The sequence below is a fragment of the Neodiprion fabricii genome, chromosome 6 (assembly GCF_021155785.1).
Source record: "Neodiprion fabricii isolate iyNeoFabr1 chromosome 6, iyNeoFabr1.1, whole genome shotgun sequence".
Lineage (NCBI taxonomy): Eukaryota > Metazoa > Arthropoda > Insecta > Hymenoptera > Diprionidae > Neodiprion > Neodiprion fabricii.
This window is the reverse complement of record NC_060244.1, coordinates 25,969,365-25,994,474: the sequence shown is the minus strand read 5'-3', so window position 1 is coordinate 25,994,474 and position 25,110 is coordinate 25,969,365. Positions and strand designations below refer to the sequence as shown.

The window sequence follows — 25,110 nt, the reverse complement described above, 5'->3', positions numbered from 1 at the left end:
CTATAACATACCGGCTACACGTAATTCATAATTGACCGGCCGCAGGTGTAATTTGTCTGGTATTTATAACCCGGCGAAACGTAACCGAACTGTCGCAATCATTAGCGCCATGGTGTAGCAGATTATAATGATATCGTACGTGCACGTGACGTATGCTGCGAGTTTTCGCCCTGAGAAAAATTTCATTTGTTGCAGTAGCTAGAAAAATTGAGTAAAACAGGTATCGTTAAAAAAACCGATTTGAATATCGTAGAACTGTATTTTTCGATTGTGGTAAAAAATGAAAACAGTTGAGGATTGAGCGTTAACCGGAACTAAAAATTTCTCTCAATTTTATTCAGTTTTATTTTGCTTTTTGTCATCTGTTTACGGGCGTTGGAATTCGATGAACTTGATATTTTTTTTTTATTTTTCACCTATTTCACGAACTTTACGAACCAACCGGTATTTAACAGCTATAAACCTTTCGACCACTTGACCGGATGAAGGCGAAGGCTGTAAGTTTGTCCGGACATTAGATTTCCGATGGTAAATCGAGATTGAACTCGCGTGCGTGTTGACTTCCGGTTCAACTGTCTATTTCCTATTGCTTATGTACTCGTATATTCATTGGAATTCTTGTTTACGGAGAATCACAATTTTTGATACCGGTTGTACAATTTCACCTTTAAATTGGCATCATATATGTACAAAGAAAGCACTTTTGTGTTATCCACATGATTTTTCGAAGCTAGAAAAGCTTCTTCATACTCGCATATTAATCCTCTTTACAATTTATACGAGCTTTCACGTCGCTCTCTAAGAGTTTCGGAGACGGCGTAACCTCGTCGTGCACTATGTCTTTCTCGAAAGAACATGAAAACATACTTTGCAGTCATATTACCTACAGAGCCGCCTGATAGTTATACGAAACTATTTTAAACTGGCTCTTCTACTAATAATTCAAATCTTTATCTCCCAAGCTCATGGTTCATAATAATATGGTCTCTGTACGTTCCTTACTCCGCGATATTCGAAATTCGACCGATCAACTTTGAGCGAAACGCGTATAATTGCGATGGCAAACTTGATTCGCCAACTTTTTCTTCTTCTTCTTTTTTTTTTTTTTGCCCACCTCTTCTCTTTTTCTCGGTGTTATTACATCAGGAATGCGTAGGTGCGGCAGTCTCGTCGCGGCGACCAGAAGCTGATAAGGCCTCACCTCGTCCGAATTCGTTCAGGTTTTATTTTTCCTGACCACTGACTGATACCTGTCGACATTACTACGTATACCTACCATATCCATAAGCGGCACCGAAAACGCCTGTAGCTTGTGTATAGGAGTAAATGAAATAAGATATTGATACGTAAAGAAACAAAGAAAGGAAGCAAGCGGGGAGGAATGAAAGTTAAAAAAAAAAATCGTATTATAATAACAACGGTTAAATTGCAGGAAATCCTATTCTGCATATTACAAATATTTCGCAAACCGATGACGCGCCGCTGTGGCGATTATACATGTGTGCATATGCTTGAGGAATCGTTGCGGAACCTGCATCACGGGTTACAGGTTCATTATATGTGTACACGTGTATGGATATATGTATACATGATACGTATGCGTTTAAAGAAATTCCGATCGTCACCGCAGATAAACTCGGTATATTAACATATCATGAGACCATCTCTTCTGATCCCGCGAAGACCGCAGTTTAGGACCTGGATATATTTCACCGTTCGGATAGGATTTTAATTTAATTTTGATATGGACTGGGAACTGGAAAGCCATCCACGATTTACAGACCGTTGGCCAATGGTGAAATTCAGCAATGGCACGATAACGGCATCCGGAATCGAGGAAATACCAGGCCAAGATAGAACACTTGGTACCCAAACTGTGCCGTATCTCGGACCGGTGTGCAGGTACCTACTATCGCATAAAATTCGGAAATGGGTAGACAAATGACGCAGCGTCTTTGGCCGCAATGCGCAACGCGGCTTTCATTGCGGTCATGAAAACTCGTGACGACGGTGAACTCTCACGTCATTCGCAAATCTGTCCACGTACCGGCTATTTACATGTCGGTGTACTCCTTACACCACCTACGGCACATGCGTTCATTCGTTAGCTCGTCTTTAAGCCCAAAGTGAAAGACCACGCGTGTAGGACTGTCAAGACCCTAAGACGGGCTTAACAGGCTAGCTCATCTATCCTCCGAGGAATACCAATTCGAGGAATGGGTGTAATAAGGTGCAGCGCTACCTCGGTATGTTCAACTTGTGGTATTTTTGTCCTTCTCTCGCTTTCTTTCTTTCTTTCTTTCTTGCTTCATGGCTCAGCGACAACTCCTTTCAACGAATCACAGCATAAATGCATCGTGGAATTCCGGAAACGAAGCTCAAGTGATAGGAAACGTTGTGCCTCGTTATTATACAGTATTGTGTAATCGTTATATTTCTCAATGAGATCGAATGTTCTATCGTATTATAATTTTTGCAAACTTTGAAAACTACATCGCAAGCGACTGCGTCGATATTGGACCGATTATATATTGATGGTTGCACGGTGTCTCGAATCATGAGAAGGTGAAATTTATTCACCGTTTGTACGACTTGCAAGTTTTCAATTTTTACGGCCACCCTGACATTTTCACTGTCATTTGACGTTTGCCAACGCCCATTCACGCCAGTTGCGAAGATGTTGAAGATGCACGCGCAAACGAGCATCGCCTGTAGGCAACTAACCGATTGTAATTTTGTAATATGTATGTTACGTACAGTTTGAAAGATTTGGTGAAATTCCCGCCCACGCTCCATTGTCTTCTTGTTCTTATATTATTCTTCTTCTGAACTCTCGAGCCTTGTGACTCAGTGCCAACTGTCAAGGACCGAGAGACGCGTTACATCGTTGAAATCTAGCCAACGATCAATCTCTCGCCTTTTACCATGTATATAACATAAAAAATACACGCGGTGCGCAAAATCGTATAACTTATATGATACAACCATCACCGGAATGTTTGCGCAATTTTTCTTTTTTTTTCTTTCTTATACCGAATATGATAATCGGTCGTTTATAAACGAAGATTCCAGCCTCTTTAGCAACACTAGCCGCTGTTTATGGTGCGACAACTTGTGCAAGTTACTTATTATACATATACCGAAAAAAAAAAAATTAACTTTTTCCGGTATTTATGAAATTGTACTACATTTCGTTTAAATAAAATTGCCGTTCTTACTTCAACAACTATTCTGCCAAACAGTCAACTCGCGGTTTTTCTCTCTATTTCTAGTGCATTTTTGCAAACAGGTATTATTCTTACCCGGAAACGAGTCGAAGGCTATCGAATTTCTATTCGAATAAACGCCAACGTAGCTCGTCAATGATTTGCAGCTTTTTAAAAATCGGTCAACCGTGCCGTTTGTACTTGAGAATCGAATCGAATCGAAACGGAGACCCGGAGTGCAAGAGGAGTCCTCATCTACTCGACACGCGTTGTCTGACCAGGGTACCGCCTGTCGGTCGTTTCTACTTCCCAGTAGTTTCAGTCTCTCTCGAGCCATCGAAGCGAACGGTTCGGTATCGCGGGCTCCTTATTCCCGGCGCCACGTGCTTGATGACAAAAAAAAGTGACGTTAAGTGGTTAAAAAATTTCATGCAAAACATCCTCATTGATTTTCTATGCGATGGTAAAAATTGGACAACATTTTTTTTTGTTTTTTTTTTTTTCAAACAAGAAACAAATGAGTTAAATTGAGAAGTTAAATAAAAAAATGTAAATTACGGAAAGAAAAATTGTGCGAGTTGTTAAATCCCTGCGCTGTGAAAAGTAAAGTTTCGGTTGGGTGATAAGGTAATTTATTATCCACGCGTAAACTACCCGCGGCTTTACACTGCAAAACTTTATTCAATCTGTTTAGCTCGTTGGTATTGATTATCGTTTCCTGGTCATAAAACGCTCGCGTTATTACGTAAAATTATAACGCGGCGTGTACATATAATAACTGTTGTACATATATGTATAGGTACGTAATGTATACAAAATTTGCAAAAGCGTGACAGAAGGAAATTGTTTCCGGTATATGTACAGTTTTAACGGAGGTATGATTCACGGCAGCAGACGGAACCCCTCCTTGCAGTATTATTGCATCATGCTGATCCAAAAATGAACTTTGGCTTACGCAATTGTTTGTTGCAATTGAAACATCGTTTATTGAGAGGGCAATTTTTTTCTGGATCATAAATTGTTATCAGTTATTTATAGTATTTGTCAGTGAAAAGATTTTTCCCTTCATTCAAGCTGTGTGGTTAGAAAAAATTTTGCCAAATTAAAGGGTGAGGAAATTACGCGACAGCTTCTTTGCTTGTTTGTTATTCTTTAACTGAATTCGTACGGTAGGGGTGAAATATTGCTGAATCTTTCGCGAAATACTTGATGCTCCTCGTTTTTGGCATCGTTTATGTACGTGACGATTTTCTCTACTTTTATCCTTTCATCCCTTGCTTGCTTCCTTATCTTATTCGAGTTTATTTGTGCCGCTGTGCATCGACGGATATTTGTTTATAAATTTATCCTGTAGCTACATTGCCTTTTCGAAGATCTTTACGTATGTATAATAATAACGAAGGTGTGTGAAACGTGATTGTCTAAATCGACGGTTGACGGGATCGGAAGATTTGTGAAAACTGGAAAATTAACTGACGAATATTTCTCTAATTGTAAGAACGTAAAGAAAAAATTGATGAACGTTAGATACTTATTTAACGGTAATTTATAATTCATGCGCGCGTTATTATAATATTAATGCTACTGCGTTTTTGATTATACGAAAAACCTACGCGTAACCTCCGAGCTAGGCATAATTTCTCTTCGACCCGAAAGCGTCTGCATATTTTCAAATTAACTTTTACAACGCGACAAGTTTAAAGAGGATGATCGTTAATTAAAAGTTAAATATGACAGCGATCAATCTCACGGATGATTGTCTACGGCGACTGTATATCCTAGGTATAAACACGCGTGTGTTTGTATAATAACTTTTCAGTAAACAAAAATCATCGTGGGTGTCGAGTGAATGCCGAAAGAGTCATTCACAGCTTTATTACACCAGTGAGAATTATGCTAATGGGAAATCTTGTGATATTTAGGATGGGCCGTGTAGGCGTCTGGCTCATCCACGATCCATCCATCATCAGTCCTCCTCTTTTTCACCATATCAATTCGCTTGGCACACGCCGGCCGTTGCGATTTCACCTGGCTTCGTTTTGTACCCTCATCATGGCTGTTATCCTGTTTTAGTTCTCGAACAACTGTTGTGCGACTTTTCCTCTCCTTCTTCTTTCTTTCATCTTCGTATCTCGGTATCAATTTCTTTTTTTCTCGCCGTCCGAACGAACGGTTTCGCCCATCGATTGTTACGCGCGACTTGTATCGTTACGCTGCGCTACATTATCAATTAACTTCTATTCCTTAATTATTCATTCGCTAGAAAGAGTAAGAGTCAGACGTACGAAGAGAACGTTGAGTTAATTATATACTTGTATAATGCGTGTATCTCGTATGCTCCGCATTCATCGACCTCCGGCTCGCAACACTCAGACTCAGTCGCTGCTTACACAATAAATTAATTATATGGCGCCACCGGTTTGACGGATTCTCTTTATACGTCCACATATCTATAACATACAGCAAATTCTGAACCTTGTGTGGTATTTAGGTAAAAAAATCGCCGCTGGGGTTGGAAAATTATTCACGGCAAGTTAAAAAATGATAACAAAAGCGTTTTAATTCGTGGGCGAGCTGTTAAAATCGAAGAAATTCAGCCGATTTTTAAACAACCTGAAATGTCTTATGATCGTAACGTGTATTTCAAAAGATTTTACGGTATTGTGTAGCGATAGGAGAAAAACTCTCGATTTAGAGAAGGTAAAAATCGTTCTTCTCCATCTTCTTGCTATTCTCGTCCCTCTTTCTTCCCATTGCTTATGTTTATTATTATCGATATATTTCAAATGTTATAAATCGCGGCTCGGCCGATGGAGTGTCGAATTTATTTGGCGTCAATCTTTGCCCTGCGGGTGGCATTGCTCAATTAATGAGCTAGGATTAACGGAGATCAGCATGAATCAGGCGCGGGCGGCCCACGAATTTTTCGAATGCTCGAGGGCTTCGCAGCCTTCGAAAGTTTTATACAATATACAAGAGAGGCGCGTAGGTATAACAGATACGCGTTGTAAATATTATCAGCTTCTCTCACCTGCAACAGAAGTTATGAACAACATTTTTTATCCCTCTCGTTTCTGATATTACACCTACGCGTAGGTGGCAGGCAGACCTTTTATACCCGCAGGTATTGCACACGATCAGGCATGGCTGCGCGACCTTCTTTGAAGGTTGTTCTAACGCGCGATTATATTAACAAATATACACGATGCATAACGAATTGACATGAATTTTCACGCATGGATATCTTTTTAATTGAATGTACAAATCTCCGGCTACTTACGATAAAATATTATTATTTCACTCTGCGACGTAATTAACACCCACTAATATGCCAATTAGTCGGATCAATAGTTACTGTAAATCACTCAAGGCCGTTTTTTTTTTTTTTTTTATCGCGACAACAAATTAATCCCATCATAAACTTGGATAAAATATTATACGTTACGCGTTATAATACGAGTTTTCTCCATGCCCTGCATAAGCCTTATTTGGATGTACCTAATGGTAATTTTTTTTTTCTCCCATCACTGATTAATTGTTTAAAGATAATTAATCATCTTTGATCACATCATTTGGTTCGAAATTTTTTTCAATATTCCCACGATCTTTCAGTTCAAATTGAGAGGAGGTATAATCTTGGGTTGCGGTACGATTTTCTTTACATCGACCCTACATTTCTTACGCAGTACATGAGGTGGAAAGAATTTTTCTTCAAGAATAATATTCTTTCTCATTAAACTTCAACCGAATATCACTGTGTTTAAGTATAGGTAATTTGCATCGCGCCACGATTTGTCTAAAACTGTTGGAAAGTTGTGGCGCCGTCGTTTGCTTTTTATCTATATATATATATGTATATATATACACGTATATATTTATAAATAATTATGAATAGAAAATTGGCTAGAAGAGTTATGATCGCGTACCGCGTAGACACAGCTGCGTACGTAAATTTTAATAAGATGCGGTTAATTAACCCGCGTCCTTTTATGCTTTTATTATATTTCAGAGACGTTTAGTTTTGCATTAATATAATTCTTCCTAGTGACTGTACGATAATATATTACTAGTTTAAAGTACACTGAGTATTCGATAATAACGGGTGAAATATGAGACGGAAAAAAATGGCAATAACGATTCCTCTTGATATTGCCGCTGCAGAATGTTTGCATGAACAACGTTATTAAAGACTCGGACAGCGCGCGTTTATGTCATAATAATAACAACAATAACGATGACGATCGTCCTCATCACGTCACTTTTTACACAACGCATTTGTTGGCCTATTTTTAATGAACGTAATCAGCCTTAATTGGTCGGAGTTAAATAAATTGCTCGATCATTGTGCCAATGAAACGTGCTGCAAACCGGCGCGGATAAGAGAAGCGCAGCTTTGAGATGCTGCGTCGAGACTTTGCACTTGGCCGGCTTGGCGCCTATTTCGTTGCATCTTCTTCTTCTTCTTCTTCCGTTTGTCTGTTTCTCCATCTGTCGGTCATTCGTCTGTCTGCCCTGCAGAAGACCCTCTTTATCAATTTCTTTATGCTTACACCAGACGTTGCTCAATTCCCGTCTCGCTTGACTCATCCGATTAAAATTCTTGCAATTTGCTCATCGTTGTCGTTATTAGGTGCTTAGGCAACGGTACAATTAACCAATCCCACTCGAGTGATTAACTGGAAAAATTTCACAGCTTGAACGGAGTTGGAAAGTTTCTCCAAGTGAAAATTCATTTCCGTTGTTTCGTTCGATTCTGATACAGTGCATCATAAATTATCTAGTGTTCCTATCGATGGTTTTCAACGCCATAAAAATTCTTCAGTATCTTGGTTCTTTTTCTAGGTATACTAAATACACATACGTGTGTCTGTGTGTAGGAATTACTGCAATACCACAGAGGGCACGGTCAAGTTTAAATCGTTTAAACTTTTCGACGGTGCTGCTAATTCTACCGAGAATTTAATTGTACCGTAACGTTGTGCACTCAAATGAACTCGCCGCACTCTTCCGATAGTCGTGCTATTTTAACGACCGCGCGAGGAGTGGGTATTTAATTGAATTGTGCAAAATCGTGATATTTATAAATATAAAAAAATAACATAAAAAAAACAGTTATAAATAACTTCGAACCAAATAAGTTGATCGTTATTCGTCAAACCAAGAAGTGATTAACATGTGACCTGATTTGGAATCGATTCATTCGTCATCCCGTTCATCTGTTCGTTTTGCGTAAATATTGTCATGCGGATCGACTACAACGAAGTTGCCCAGAAAGAATATTTGGTAAGAATAAATATTGTAAAACATTTTGATTTTTTCCTCCGCTTATCATATTGCCTTCATAATTAAGGATGTCGAAGCCGTGTGATTGTTTTTTAAATATTTATACCTCGATTCAATTAATTCTCACGATGATTAACAAAAAATGAATAATTGAATTTAACGTTTACACACGGCTTTCGATTACCATTTTGCAACGATGTTCGTTAACTACTAATATCGTTAATTACCACTGTCATTAATAATCGGCAGTTCGGTATCATCGTCAGGTTCGTCGATGTTCTTCTTTTTCTTCTCTTCCATTTTTCAATCAAATAATATCACAAACTTCCAACGCCGTGCGGCGCGCAGCGTGATCAGTAGTGCGCTTCCTCTCGTATCTTGATGTATAATCCATTCAATTAATGGTAATATTAACTGAAGTCAACAACAGTTATCATCGATTATCCGTTGATGCGTTCAGGCATATAGTTATTACTACAGGGAACAGGACCACCTGTTGGTTCACCTTGCATTACGCTTCGCTGAACTTTCTTCTATCTCTGTGTAACGTTTTATGTGCCTGTAATACTCGGGCATATAATAAATAGATTTAACGAACTAACGCGCGTTACTACTCGAATTTATGTTGTGCGAAACGTTTAGCCACGTGCAAGAAATTGCTTGCACTCTTATGGTGTACACAACTTATTAACCAACCTCAATCGACTTTTTACGTTCCCGTTGTACATCTTTTTTTTTGTTTTTTTTCCCCCTTCACACGGTTTGTCTGCGTACCATTTTCTTATCGCCTCGTTTTTTGTTCGACGAATATTCTAATCACCATCCTCGATACTCTGTTATGTAACCATTTGTAGTACACATGTATCTTCGCGTTTTAATTAGCGTTTAATTAGTAGTATATAATAACAGTTAACGAGGATGTTTTAAATTGCGTTACTCGTTAAAGGTTTCATTATTTCTCTGTATGCCGTATAATCTTGTACGTGATATTTCTCCAATTTTTGTTTTCTCTCTCTCTTTCTCTCTCCTGATTCTCTCCTGGTTTTTGCGCATCGGCACGGAAAAAAAAAAAAAAAATGTTCACACCTTCGACGAAATTCGGTTTAACGTTCACTTTTCGTCAACCTCTCAATTCGAGTGCCGACGAACGAGTAATTAGATTCTCGAGATGAACTACGATTGTAACGTGAACATGTAAATTTTTTAGTCGTATTATACCGACTACACAAATTACTTGCTAAATCTCAGTCGAATGAAGAAGAAGAAAAAAACAACAACGTATTATTACACGAATATAGGAAGAAGGAACGAAACATCGCGAAATAGAACGAGGAGATTATTACATGTATACTGAAATACAAAATTCTCTCACCGAAAAAAGCTCTCGAGTATGAGGGGCAGAACCGAAACAAAGAAACCGGATGCCTAACGAACCGTTTCACGATTTCGTAATCAACGCTCTTCGAAGTTTGACCTGCGGAGCGTTGTGCTCACGATCAGCTTCGGCATGCCTGCAACGCTGCTAACCCAATAAAGAACAACGCCTGCAAACGAGACGTTGGGAGGTGGTCTCTGGGAACCTTGCCCGTGGTGCAGTGCGGCTTTCGGTTCAACGACAGGTTCGGACACGTCGTTGGAATGCTCGATTTGTCCGAACCTGCAAACCTCAGGACTCTCCGATAGATCTGGGTCACCTTCTTGGAAGAACCGAGCTGGGACGCTGCTGCTTTTCACCATTCTTGTTTCTTTTTTATTCTTACCTACGTATCTTGACGCCAAACGCATTCCGTACTTTGGAATTGCTGATGCTAATTTTCGTTGAACGGAAGAAAGAGAGCGAGGAGGGAGATTGAGATTCGATGTTATCGCCGCATTGTTAAACTAGTGCTTACTGTGTCAGCTGACGATGAGTGCCTGCGCGTCTTTCTCATTTGTCATAGTTTCTCCGATAACGGAATTTAGGAACTACCGGAATATTTCAATTTTTGACACAACGAAGTGCGTTTTGCGCCAGACGATGAAAGTCGCACTGATTTTTTTCTCAATTTTTCTCAATTTTTTTCAGTCTGCAGACCTTAGAAACACCGGAACGAGAAATTTCGTACGCGTTGTACGAATCGGGTGAACTTTCGTAGAACCCTAATCCATTATATTCGATTTAAAAATCGTTGTCGCTTTTTCTGTTATTTTTTCCCCCCTCCAACGCCGAATTTCCGCATCGTGCGATCGGTGCCTCAGAAGTAACCTGATTGCGCACTTCTTGACCGCTCCAGGTTGAAATTGGTCTTCTATATTTCTTCGCCATACGTCAGTTACACACCGCATGATGACGCGATTATATTGTTGAAGTCTTCGAGACACACGTTTCGTGAATAATGACAACACAGGTAAGAAGCTACCGTGATGTTATTCTGCCACGGTATTATATCCTCGCATATAATGAGGTCTGAATAGGGTAGTTATTAAATATTACGGTGCCTCTTATAATACCTCTGTTGTACCTTTTGAAATACATATATCGCGTGTAATGTATATATATATGATGTGTGTGCGTGCGTGTACGCGATGTGTAATCCACATAATCGGTTTCTTGAAAATTTTCCGCTATCACGAAACCCTTCGTATAGCACGTTTAAACCCATCCACATGGTGTTTGTACGGCGGTGATGGCGGGAGCCAGCCGGGTGTAGTGGCCGTATAATTGATACGTTCAAAGCTGAAAGAGGCACCACGAGCAAAGCCTCCGGTTGCGGTTGATTCGGACAGAGACGCCTTCCTCTTGGAACAGTGACTGTACGATACGGGAACGCGTTTCTGCCGCGCTTTATAACTTATAAGCGGTGAAAGGGAGGCGGCAATCTCCAGGCCCTTGAGTCAAATGCTAAAACACTCGCACTTATCGCACCATCAAGATTCTGCAAATGTATAGACTACCTGCAATTGGTATACCGATACGTACGACTCGTACGCGTTTGCGGTTGATTTTCATTGTATATTATAATTGTATTAATAAAAACTAATTTGCATTGGTACCCATGGAATAATGCGCCCTGTTCTAAACGTGACCCTCTTTGGCCTTATCGTGTAGTTTTTTTTTTTATTTATTTTTTTTCTCCTTCCGTTCTTCTTTCGGCCGATTGTACAGCGGTCGCGTTTCTTCCTGTGCCGCACAGCGATGCTCAGGGTGCGCCTGATTCGACACCCGCGTTTCATCGAGAGGTATTTTTTACCTGGATTCGCGACGTGGGAGAAACGTGAATTGACGAAACGTCCGTGTCACGCAGCACTGTTTCATAATCGTTTGGAAAATTTCAAATTAGAAGAAAAGTCAACCTCGCTCACATGAGACCGGAAGCGACTCGTTCTTTCGCGAATTCAATTCATACGCACTGAAGACGGCTTGACAGAAATATTATTTATTTATATGGCATAAAGTTACAGCCTATGGGATTTTCGTAACAAAGTATTCGATCAATTTATGCATGGTCGATGAACCTGCTCTTACTTGTTAACAAAATGCTGTGATATTTTATTGCGTTTTTGCTCTACTGTTACAGGCGCTAATTACAACAACGCGAGGTGATAATGCCAGCAGCTGTTTTCTGTGTAACGCACGTTAAGGTATAACCGTTCCACTAAGTGAGCACGCTGCAGATATACTCACTCAGTTGAATGAAAAGCTGTATGTATGATCTATAATCTTGAAACTGTTGGTTGATACGGAAACAACTTTCAAACGCGATGATTAATACTTTTATCTTGTAAATCTAATGGCTTGTATATTTTATACGGAGGCACTTTTCTGACGTACTTGTATATAAGTATATATACATATATATATATATATATATATGTAACAAGCGAAGTGTGGCAATATTATTTACGTCAGGCAAATCAGCCGTGGCGGTGAAATTGAATGTCCAATGTAATCGATGAGTGTTTGATGGTTAATTTAGTGATACAGGTGACTGACTTACTACAGATTTTTGTCATTGTTACGATTTTTAGTGACTGTGAAGCTCATTTTCTCAAAACGATTATTCTCCTCTGTACAATATCGTGGAGCGGCAAAAAGATACCGTGAATTCATATTGGATCACTGCCTGTAGTTAAGAACAATAATCGATTCTTTCCAATCCAACGGCACTGCGATTCATTTTGTGAACAGTAATTCTTTTATCTAGATGCTTATTTCGCCTTCAATTCGTACAGACGTGCAGTAATAACTAGCCGCATATTTAAGTCGGAAAAAAATGAGGTCTTAATGTCGTGCAGTGAGAGAGGGAGAGAGAGAGGTGGAGGCTCGTCGGACAAGTCAGTCAAGATTGCTTCGTTATTTTTTCTTCTTATTTTTTATTTTTTTTTTTCTCCACCTCGAGGGCAAAATCTGATGAAAACGAAATGTGGTAGGTAGCTGGCGTTCGAACAGCCCGGATAAGGAACGAGTACTAGATTAATACCTATGCACGTACATACATTCGTACGCGGTGTAAGTATGCACCCGTGTAAACGATATGTATTACTTGAAGTTAGGCGGAGAGAAAGAGGGAGAGAGAAAGAGAGTGGCCAATACCAGCTCCAGCCAACCAGTGTACCTATTGAGAGGCCACGAAACGCTCCAACGATTCCAACGCAGGTTGCCTTGCCGCGTCCTTGTCGATTTGTTACGTCATCGGACGTTGCCTTTTATAAATTCTCTCAGTCTACGAACGTGACTCCGATCAATCGACTCGCAAGATTATTTGCCTACTTGTCTATCGGTTATAGAGTCTAGCGGACACACGCTATCTCTTACATATACCGTTCGGTTAAACTTGCTCGACTGGATCACAGTGGTGACAAATGCTTTTCTCGTCATTTGTAACGAATGGTCGGTAGAATATTTCTATTTGTGATTTGTGACTTTTTGCTGACACGCGGGGATGTTTTGAGACGATTTCATAGAATGTTACAACATGTTTTGGATGAGGAATTCTGACTTTTCGATTATCGCGGTATGTTTTAATGTACGGTGCAGGTTCTTGGTTCTTTAACCTGGCATTAGTGCACGGGGTTATAATCGGCGTAAAAAAATCAACGATCAAGATTTTGCGATTAAAGGAAGGGATGGAAAGATAGGCACTCGACTACCTCTGTAGAAATACATCGATGTTGATGATGATGCTGCCGCCGCTGCTGCTGCTGGGATCTTGCGCAAGGATCAGATCGTGCAGCGGTCCGCACAAATTATGGTTATGCGATCCTCGTCCATCCGTTCCTCCGGAACGAACGCGGAATTATGAATTTTTATTATAATATATCCCCCGATCGGAGGGCGGGGGGGGGGGGGGGGGGGTGAGATTATTTTCAATAGGACCTATGACACTGGGGTACGATAATTCTCACGCTTTCCAACCTTTCGCATCTGTATTTTAACAGTTCTTTCTCTTACACGATATTTATATTATACCTGTAACTGCACGGGGAAAAAATAGATTTTTCATATTATCGGAGAGGTTCTACATGTATCTTCTTGTTGTTTATTCTATGTAGAGTGTGATTTGAAAAACAAAAAATACAAGCTTATACCCAATCTACGTTTGTCGGAAAATATCGCATTAAGTACAATTGCGCAGTGAGTCTGCACGATCTTTTACGATTTGAACACGTACTGGGTGTGGACGCCTTCTCTTCTCTACGTGTAACAAGCGCTTATAGAGCAGAGTGCACACCTATGTACTGACAGACGAGGTGGAGGAGGAGGACGTTGGACGGGTAATGTGGGTTAGGATACTCCCGTCTATCCATTGGCTACGTAATATTGCATATAGTGAGCGGTCTCGACCACGACGACGAGTGTACAGCTATATAACAGGAACGAAGAGGAGGAGGAGGAGGAGGAGGAGGAGGAGACCATGAGAACTCCTCGCTGAGAGAAAACACCCTCGCTTATGGGATCTCGAGTCTCGACCTTTTGCTCACGATGCCGATGAAATATCGTCGAACTGCAACAACTTCCCCGGCTCCTCAGACCCGAGGAAATATTTACACGTACACGGTGATCGCGTCGAGTTTTCGAATACCGTTCAAAGATGCAACGACATTTTAACGAACTTTTGCCCTGGAATAACAAAATTTACATCGAATTCGATGAAAATTTTTATTGAAATATAACGAACCCCTTTCACCGTTGATTCGAGTCGTCAACTTATCTAAATCACACTCAACATGCGTCGTCGATCAATGAATATTTATTACGTCGTACCGGACACTTCGATATTTTTACGCATTCTTACTGTAAGAAATGTTTTTTCTTTCTTTTTTTTTTTTAACATTCAATTTTTTGCACAGTCAATCTATACAATTTGTTTCTATACGCCACAATGAAATTAGCTGCCAGTCTACAAGAACAAAGCAAACTGGATTTGAGTTTGATTTAGATTCACGTTTTTTTTAAGCTTGATTTGTATACAGCGTTCGAAAAAGCCAACTATTAATATTCGTCTCGATGAATTATCTCGCCGATCAATCGAAGACAGCAATTTTGATTTGACGCGTGGAATGTAAACCGGTTTTTATTCGATCAGAAATTTTATTCAAATTTGAGGTACGCCTGATTACAGTTTGCATAAAAACTCAAGTTTGCCAAATTTATTTTCCATCGTCAACTGTCGCACGGTAATTGATCGATCGATTCATTTATTATTCAATGAATCGCGAAAACGAACACCGATCACTGTTATTAATTACCACAGCCATTACATGTATGCTTTTTTTTTCCAACTTTTGATTTCTTTGATGCGTATAATGGTCAGTGTGAGATATAGATCACAGTGAATGGGAATTCACAATCTGGGTGTACGCTCGCATCAGAGGGGACGGACGTAATATCCTTCTTAGGCCGCTTTTCTAGGTATTCCGAGCCCTGCAAGAGCCTCTGCCTCCCCACAAAGCCAAAGTATCGTCTTACCTACCGGGCTCTGACTTATTGCGTTTAAACCGGGACGACTGCACGAGTAGGAAATATACACGAGTTCGTCATGCCAATGCTGAATATCCCACAGTTATTATATTTACCCCGGGGATGAAGTCGAAGCCAAGATTTCCGGTACTAAAAATTTACCATTATTCTCCTCGCAATTATACTATATTTATCGTAATAATTGCGAACGTCGATTCGCTTACCGACAATGAATGCAATTATATTATAGTAAAACCGAGATTTAGCGAAACGTATAATCACACGGAAACAGAGAAAGAGAAATAGAAAGAGAATAATCAAACCCCGATGACTTCGGGCTTCAATGGATCAAATTCACTTCTCAAATTTAATGAAAAAACAGCTATTACATTTGTTGAAAAACTTCCTGTATACGGTGCACGTATACTCTATAAACGACGAGTCGCACGGTGAGGTTTAATGTATTACGGTATTGATCGATCCGACGTCACTGTCATCGTGCCATCGTACAATTTTATATGTACATGTGTCGGTGAGATTTCCGCTGACGACGCGCTCGTTCGAATCTAAACAGCCTGATAGATTTATAGAATATCTTTTTTACCTTGACGGAAGGAAGCCCCCGGTCTGCACGAGGTTGACTTCCGTTCATCTGGCTTCTGCTTTGATCGGAGTTCGGAGACCTCGACGCATAGCCGCTTGGATATACGTGTATGTTGTACTATACCGGACCTGAACGTGGAAATAAGTCACCTTGGCGCCTACAGATAGGCAACCGGGCGTTACAATTTCGTTCTTCGAAATGGAAAATTGTAACTCCGGTTGACTATCCGCAGGCGCCGAACCTGCTTGTTTTCACGTTTGTACGCGGTATACACAGGCGTATTTCTTCACACTCAATGATAGGCTCGAGTCGATTACTCGATATGAATTTTTTTTTTATTGCAGTTCTCGAAAACATTTCTGCTGTATAGATTTTGTAATGTTAACGCGTTTATGAATAGAAATATTTGCAAAATGTTTGACGGATTAATATGTGACGTGACAAGAATAATAGTAGCAATGAAATTATTTTTTATTCGAAGGAACGCATCGAGAGTATATTCCTGGGCTTGCGGACCTGCGTGCTGGACCTATTAATATACAAGATCATTAGAGATCGTGTCGTTGTCTGCAGGGTACTGCAGGGTAGTAAAGTCGCGACTGGTTCATTAGGGCCGGGTCTCTATACCCGGCTCGGGATCGTTTTATAAATTTATACCGGCAGCTAACGCTGCACTTCCGGCGTAGAAACAATGTCCGCCTGCTGCACGTGTCCCGGAATACTTAACGCGCGATAAGAGCGAATGCGCGCCTGAAACAACGCCGCTGACTGCTTACTGTCAGAGAGGGTTGAACTCCATTCTTATTTTTCTCAAGTTACATCCGAACATTTGTTGTTTGAACTTTCCGCAAGTACGTGAAAATAAAAAAAATAAAGTAAAAGAAAAATTGGGAAAATTTTCGAGTGGACTTATGGCAAGAGATGAGGAAGAGGAAACACGCTGACTGTACCACAAATACGAGATCAAGACGAACCGGCCACGTTTCAGATATCTTCTCGTATCTTAGGGACAAAACGCTAGGCGTTATTTTCTCGGAATAATACAGCTATACTGCAAACTTGATGCTAGAGTATTTTCACTCCGGGGAAAGCCGCTTGAGGATCTCGTGCGAGTGGTAAGAAAGTCTCATCATAATCTTACCACGCAAGTAGTTGCTCTTAAACGTGGCTGTAACGAGCGCCAACCTCACCTCCCTTCATTTTGAGACCAGGATATTCCCACACACTGCAGGCGCGTTCGACGAATACACGTATGGATGTTAGAAATAAAATTTCGCAAATACCGCCAAGAGGTAGTCGCATAGTAACGGAAGACCGATATCGCGAACCGATTTATTTAGTTGCAGCTTGGATGTGTGTGCTTATAACTAGCGACATGCGAGAACAAACTACGCGTGTGCATTCAGAGTCGAGGAGAGAAAATCGCCGAGCAGACCAAATTGAACGGTAAACTACCGTAACGCGGTACCAAGAAAGTATATATCCAAGTTTGTCTGTCGGCTGGAATTGCCACGCATCGTTCGCTCACTACACGAGATCGGTTTTATCAAAGCTACGCGTATCTAGGACTACTTTTACTCCGTAGAGTTTGTTCGATCTGCAGCAGCGCCTACGCCAGCTGCTTGGATATTATGTGCACCGACACTAATCCTGACACCTTTTGTTGCGAATTAACAGAACTCGATCTGCACGTGTTTTCTGCATACACTTTATTTCGCATTCCTTATGATTCTAGACTCGAGAGAGTTTGTTCTGTGTTAGTACGCGGTCATATTTTACTCGCAATCAGATTTGTTTGACAAGATGGCGCTTTCTTAACTTCAGTCTTAACACACAATATTGCAGTATTGGACTTACTGCTTAAACGGAAAATATTTCAAACTTACTTCCAGACGATTTGTACGTTCTTACGCTGCGGAGACGGTCATTGCAGCTCTGTGTCCACTTCGTATCTCACACATTATGCCAGTGCAGTTACAAAACGCGATTCGCGATGTCGCGGCGAGCCCGGCCAATTAACTCTCGTTCCTCTCGACGAGAGAAGAGGCGGCACACGCTGTTGTGGGTGAAATCTGACCATATAAACAGTCTTTGTGGGATCCAGGTTCACCGCACGTTCGTCGATTCACGACGTCCGCGTGAGAAAAAGTCACGCGCGTCGCGAAGATCAAAGCCAAACTCAGACTCCGCACACCTTTTCTCCACATGCAACGCCATGTTCTTCAGCTGGGTGGACCAGGTCGAACCCGTAACGAATCGCACCCTTGATCGTTATATCGTGAGACAGTAATCCCTCCGCTTTCAAACTATGTAGCGTGGATTTTGGGCGAGACCTGATCGTGATTTGATCGTAATTACAGATGTCACGGATTAACTCTAATGGTGTTTTATAGAGAGATAATATTTGTCCATCTTGGTTGCTGAAGTTAGGTTCAGATGTATCTTGGATGTATCAACCAAGTAACCAACCCTTGGCACTGCAAGTCAAGAGTTTCAACTGACTTATTACCCCAAATATCAACATAAACCCAAACTGGTGCTAAAAAGAAACCGACCTGTGCACATGTTGGACGATCCGCACTCGGACTGCAGCAGCAGCAACTCATTTTCTGCAGTTCATGACTCTTCGACACCAAGTGCATAGCCGGTAGCTCTACGCCACAGGTTAATGGGTATAATATGAGAGAGAGAGAAAAAAAAGAAAAAAACCTGGAGGAGAAAATGACAGCGGCGATAATCGCAGCAACACGTGAAGCATATTCGTATGGATCTCGACACCGCGGTTGCTGCTGTTGCTGTTGCTGCAGGCTCTCGAGCCTTAAAGGATCAGACCATGCACGCTGCTGCACGTGTTCGCCAGATGCGAGGGCAATATGGCTGCGGTTTGTACGAATGTGAACACAACCAGCTATGACGAGACTGTATGATGACCCAGGCCTGTCTTCTCGCCCCGAGGACGAGAACTACGACTATGACTAGGGACGATGTCCACAATTGCGAGGTACTTTCCCACGGCTACAATGACTCTGCTGGAGGAATTCTTCGAGATTACGGAAACACTGCTCGTCGCATACATGTATACACGTGTACAGTACGCGCACACGCACTTATACCCCTAAAAACTTGACGATTTATGTGGTAACACGCAAATTAAGCTACATTATTACATGCGGTCTTGTGTGTATGTTGCGTGATACAAGCGTTCTTCGAGTTCAGGGTGTACCAAGTTTACCGAGTTAATGACCATGCACGATACGGTAAGCTGTTGTGCCAGATGTCGAACAAACGATCACGATAAATACTCAGCTGACTTAATCTTGTACCCATTACTGATTGTCAAGGCAGCGAATAGAACAGTGAATATCTATGTACTCACGGTATGTCGCTTGATGGTATATTAAACTCTGTTGCCACGTTTAAATAACAGACCTGACATCTTTAATCCGATGATTTTTTCGTCTTCTTTAGTAGTTTATCATTAGTCAGCTCGTTATAACAAAGAATTCCCCAAAGGCTAAAAAAATCCTACCAAATCCACCATTGAATTACTTGCAATAATTGCATATTGAAGGAAACGGATTTTTTCCCGGTGTTATAAAATGATTGGTAACATTCCACCTGACGGCGCAAATTATCACCCCGACTCTGATTGTATGTTAGATATCTCCGCGTGTGGTTGCCGATGGTTACAGCTACCGTTGCGATTAAACGTCGTATGGCGGTGGTTTGCAACGGGGTCATAACTTCCGTATCTGTTCGCCGTGAGTACACACAACTGTATAATTGTACAAAGAGACAACCGAGCGATAGAGACGAAGATAAGGAAAGAAGAAAAAAGTATCTCTATTGGTATTCATGCGGTATATGTATTGTAGTACGTATTCGCTTTTGTCTCGCGTTGGATAATATCTTCCTTACGCGTAGACATCACATCGAACAAGATCTATGTCTCGCATGAATTTCTTTCAGACATATTTTATCTGACGCACGTTTCTTTTCTCCTTCGTGGATGGAAAAACAGCTTGATGGTATACAACGAAAACAAAAACATTAAAATAGTTGAAAAGTTTTGACATACTGAAAGGTGATGTACGCTTGACTTGAAATTGAACCGTCAAAAAATTTTGAGCGTCTCGTGTTCTGGTTTTTATAGGCGCGTGTGGTTGACAGAATTGGGGCGTCACCGTATCTGTGTTACAAAAATATATAATTTTTTTTTTTTTTGTTTTTCCCTCGTTTTAACTTGGGTATCATTCAAAACGCGCTTATTCGTACAAAAATATTCATACTTACAACGGCGTTTTTTTGTTCTCGTTACACGTAATCGAGCATTTCCATGTCACGAACGTAAAGTATATTCTGCGTCTATATTTCGCTCTATGCCCTGATACACTCTAGGAAATAGGCATCTTCGTCAATTAATGATGTCTCGTCTGTACATTTACGAACGCACACCGACATAGAGGAAGAATTTCTCGACGCTGCAGTTTCATTGCGGTGGTAAACAGCCTTATGGTATTATTTCAAAGACGACCTGCGAGCCTAGACCCTGTAATTATCACACACTCTTGAACCTATCTACGATCAGCAGCATACCGCAGAAATCAGTGTCCTACACATATTACCATGTTATTGAGTATCGTTTACTGACGGCAATAAAGTAATCACCCTATACGCTAAAATTTATTTAAACCGAGAATCACCATGTCGACATGTACATTCAACCACTTGTAAAACCCTTCGGAATACGGCATGCGTAAACCCGATAATCGTCGCTGCGTTTACGGAATACATTAGGTATTAAAGGAAAGATGTGAAACTATGTTCGATGATTATAAATAATCCAGATCATTTACCGCAAATACATTTCCTACGTACATCTCAATGCCTGTGCGGCATGAAACGCCAACAGCTAATGGGGCTTTGCAAATATTATCCTCGTCTTGTGCATTTATTTATTTTCGTCTTTCTCGTCGTAAAATTAGTACAACCAAGCTCGTTCGTATTCCTTCCGTATAATGGTTACAGTACAACCTACCAAATAGACGTCTACGTCAAAGAGCATGGGTGTATTATGCATTTTTTTTGGGAAGGCTGTTATTCGGTTGCTTCTCCGAAGAAAATGGGGCCGACTTACTAATTGACTTCTGGATTGTTCCTTGGTGGGTTGTTTTATCTTTCGTGGACTTTGCTTCATTTTATTCCTCTACACTCGTACAGTCTATGTATGTGTACGGTGGTTTATGTTGTCAAGTTGGCTTTACTGTGCACACGCATGAACGCGACCGAGGGACTGCTGGATTTTATTTAGAATGTCAACGGTCGCACCCACCGAATCCTCTTCAGAGTTTCGAGTGTCGGGTGCTGACAGATTCCAAACTCAACCATGGCGCCTGCAGTTCACCCATCTCGTAACTATAAGACCATCCTCAGATTTTTAGGGAAAAAAAACCGGAAGAGGCTTACGTGTTGTTGAAAATTCATTCAACTTTGTAACTGTAACATGTAAAAACGAAACTTTCCCGCGTTTAGCAAGAGGAAGGATTACAAAATCTGAGGATTTGCGTTCCGTTTGAGCACTTGCAAAAACGTTTCTTCGCAACTATCCGACGGGTTCCTGTTGGTTTTTACGTACCTCGGAGAACGGATACCGATGAAAAAGCTTGACGGTTCACGCAGCTGTTTCCCTGCAGTTAAATTGGATCCATTAACACGGATCATTGAATATTGACACGGAAACAAATTTCACACACAATGTACGATGGATTTACGTGCTCGGTGGTAATTATTATACGCAAACTGCGTTCTTTTTCCATTTATTTATTTATTTATATTTGATAAAACTACGTCAGTGTAGCGGTAAAATTTATTTCGTGGCTAATGTTCGGGATTAAACTTTCGAAACGTAGATTCCAATTGGCAAAAAATATTACGTCATTGGATTACTGTACCGAAAAGTTGGCACTAATTAACTGGAAATAATCTGTTCTATGGGTAACCGGTAACGTTTAGGGCATTGTTATTATTTAAAGATTCAGTTAAAACATCCGCTCGTCGAGTACCGAATGAACTTTGAACCGATGTCTTGCACACCACGACAATCCTTGGGAATTTCAATACACCCAGCTGTATATTCCGCCTCCTCTAAAACGCTTAATACATATTCCGTTGTACTTTAGACCGCCAGGTATGTACACATATATGTATGCTAGTGTAATAAATTCTACACGGTGTCTGCGGGGGAAAAAGACAGTCTTGATACATTTGTCTCCTTAACGTCATAGCTAAAAATACCAAATTTTCTCATCATAAATGATTCAACTCATCGATCGTAGTGTAATAAAATAAAGAAATAAACTTACAAGTTTTAAGGAACCATTTTATTTCACATTGTTTTTACCGATTTAACAGACGTGCAAATATGTATGGGCGGAATTCGATACAAGCGGATATAATAAAAATACCAATTTGGACGGTGATTCGCGATCATTACCTGCGCTGGCTAACCGATACAACTATAATCAACGATAGATGGAAAGTATTGGCCGGCCGGATAAGCGGATTTATGAGATAACATTGCGTCAGTTTTGTAAACATTTTTTTTTCTCATGTAACACTCCGTGGCCAAATTAGGATCGAGTGACATCAACGGTTCGATTTTATGTTCCAGGTCGGAGACAGAGGATGGGAAGTTCATCATGTTACCGTGACCAGAGTCCCCGGTTACGGATTCGGTATCGCCGTCTCCGGGGGTCGGGACAATCCTCATTTCACGAACGGAGATCCCGCGATCGCAATTTCTGATGTACTAAAGGCCGGACCCGCCGAAGGAAAGCTTCAGTAAGTCTATTCATCGTGACGGTACCTACTTCATGAATTTTCTTATCGGTGTAACGGCTCGACTGTCCGTGAACGAGCTGAAATTACGAAAATGGTATTCTCCCCGTAAAGTACACCGTTAAATACGCCTCTCTCAACCACTGATTCCAAGTTATTGCTCTTCTATAAACCTCGCCCAAGGCCTCAACCTGCAGGGAGATCTTTCGCGGAGCAAACTCTAAAACCACCCCGAGAATATGACCAGTTATCAGCTGAATTTAATGGGATTTCACTTCTTGCCGTGATCTCCATTCCGCCTCTTCACCTTAACCTTCGCGTTCCTCGGTCTCGCGGACGACGACGAGACTTACGATGCACCGAGACTCTAACTTACGTTAGCCGTAGATACGTTCTCTGGACTTCTACGAGCGATAAATCACTCCTTTGTTCCTTCGTTCCTTCGTACATACTTGCGTCTTCTCCCCCAACGCGATGAAAGAGTTTTATCAGGGAAAAATCGTTTTTAAGAAGATACCTTCTCATCCAAAGCTTGTCGTAGATCTGAAACTACTCTTATAATATCCGTAATCATCGGTTGATCATGTTACGTTACAACTTTTCCTCAGAGTGAACGACCGCATCATATCCGCCAATGGCGTTTCCCTGGAGGGTGCCGACTACGGAGCCGCTGTTCGCGTTCTTCGAGACTCTGGATCAACGGTCCTCTTGGTAGTGAAACGCCGAGCTTCTGCGAACGTTCCTGGATCTCCGGGCACATCTGTACCACAGAGTCATAGATTAACTTTGACGAGGAACAACAAGAAAGACGGTAGGTGATGCTGCCCTCGAGTGAAGAGATCATACTCCTCCTCTCTTGGAGCTCAACTTCCATTTTCACTTGTCCCACAGACTTTGGAATCATCCTAGGATGTCGTCTTTACGTAAGAGAAGTAACGCGCGAAGGTACCGGAGTCCGACCCGGGGATGTTTTGACCAGAATCAGCGGGGTGGCTGCGGACAATATGAGTCTGAAGGAGGCTCGGAAGTTGATGGATCAATGCAAGGACCGACTGTCGATCGTCGTTACGAGAGAAACCCCGGTTCCCTCGCACTCCCATCAGCCCAGCAAAGGCGAATCGGGCGAGTATCTCTCCGCTGCTAGCTACAGTAGTCAAAATCTCTACGTACCGCCACCCACAAGGCAGCCTATGGAAGACAAAAGTAATCTCGCACCCAGGGGAAGATCGAGGGGACCTCTTTTAGACGTATCACTCAGCCAGCTCGATCTACCCGCTACTCCGACGGTAGATCCTCCCAGACCACCGCCACCCCGGCCAGAAGGTGAGGCATTTAAGACTGCTGTGGAGAGTATATTGAATGTAATTCGTGGGTGCCAGTTCTATTTATATGATTTGTCTTGGTTTAACTTTACCTTTTCGACTTGCAGATTATTACAGTTCAAGGAGGCAACTCTACGACGAGGATCCTCTCATTCAACGAACAAAACAACCCATGTAAGTTGACGGAATGTATTATTGAATTAAAACCGCACTGCGAAGAGGTGCAGACGCATCCTTTTGAAAATATTTTCAACTGAATTGCATTTCGGTATCACTTATGCAAATACAAACCCCCGAAAGTGTAGTTCAAGCTGGCATGCAATTCTTGATTTCTTCACATGCTTGTTATGTATGAACCTCGAGTGTTTGATTGAGAAAATGTATTTGCAGTTAGTAATTGTAGTTGCAATATATACCTACAAAAAATTTCATAACTTTCAATGCACAGGCCGGATCCTAGGTTCATAACGTTCCAAAAGGAAGGATCGGTCGGGGTTCGTTTGACAGGTGGAAATGAGACCGGGGTTTTCGTAACTGCGGTTCAACCGGGCAGCCCGGCGTCTTTGCAGGGTCTACAGCCTGGTGACAAAATACTCAAGGTACAGCTATAAAATATGCATAGTATTATTCAAAAACATGTAAGAATATTTTTATGAAGAATGATTGGAATATTTTACAACCATAATCTATAAAATCCATTAATTTATTTTCATCTTAATCTTTAAGGTAAATGATATGGACATGAAGGGAGTGACCAGAGAAGAAGCAGTACTCTTTTTACTAAGCCTTCAAGAACAAATCGATCTCATAGTGCAACACAGGCGTCAGGAGTATGACCAAATTGTGGCATCTGGAAGAGGCGACTCTTTTCACATTAAGTAAGAATGGGTGTTGATATTTGTGCGTTGTGATAATCTG

The 25,110-nt window shown here is 41.1% G+C and overlaps 1 protein-coding gene across 11 annotated transcripts in view; it reads left to right on the top strand.

Moving 5' to 3' along the window:
• The window catches only part of LOC124185454 (tight junction protein ZO-1), a 74,929-nt gene that overhangs the window by 41,858 nt on the left and 7,961 nt on the right, over positions 1-25,110 (top strand). For 9 of the 11 annotated variants that reach the window (XM_046576248.1, XM_046576249.1, XM_046576253.1 and 6 more), the window contains 6 exons: positions 22,704-22,873; positions 23,479-23,681; positions 23,762-24,193; positions 24,300-24,366; positions 24,641-24,791; positions 24,919-25,070. In XM_046576248.1, the coding sequence (XP_046432204.1) occupies positions 22,704-22,873; positions 23,479-23,681; positions 23,762-24,193; positions 24,300-24,366; positions 24,641-24,791; positions 24,919-25,070 (1,175 nt within the window). Of the gene's footprint in view, positions 1-3,529; positions 3,834-8,048; positions 8,490-21,772; positions 21,815-22,703; positions 22,874-23,478; positions 23,682-23,761; positions 24,194-24,299; positions 24,367-24,640; positions 24,792-24,918; positions 25,071-25,110 lie in introns of those variants that run through there. The other 2 variants (XM_046576256.1, XM_046576257.1) reach the window with 2 other exon arrangements.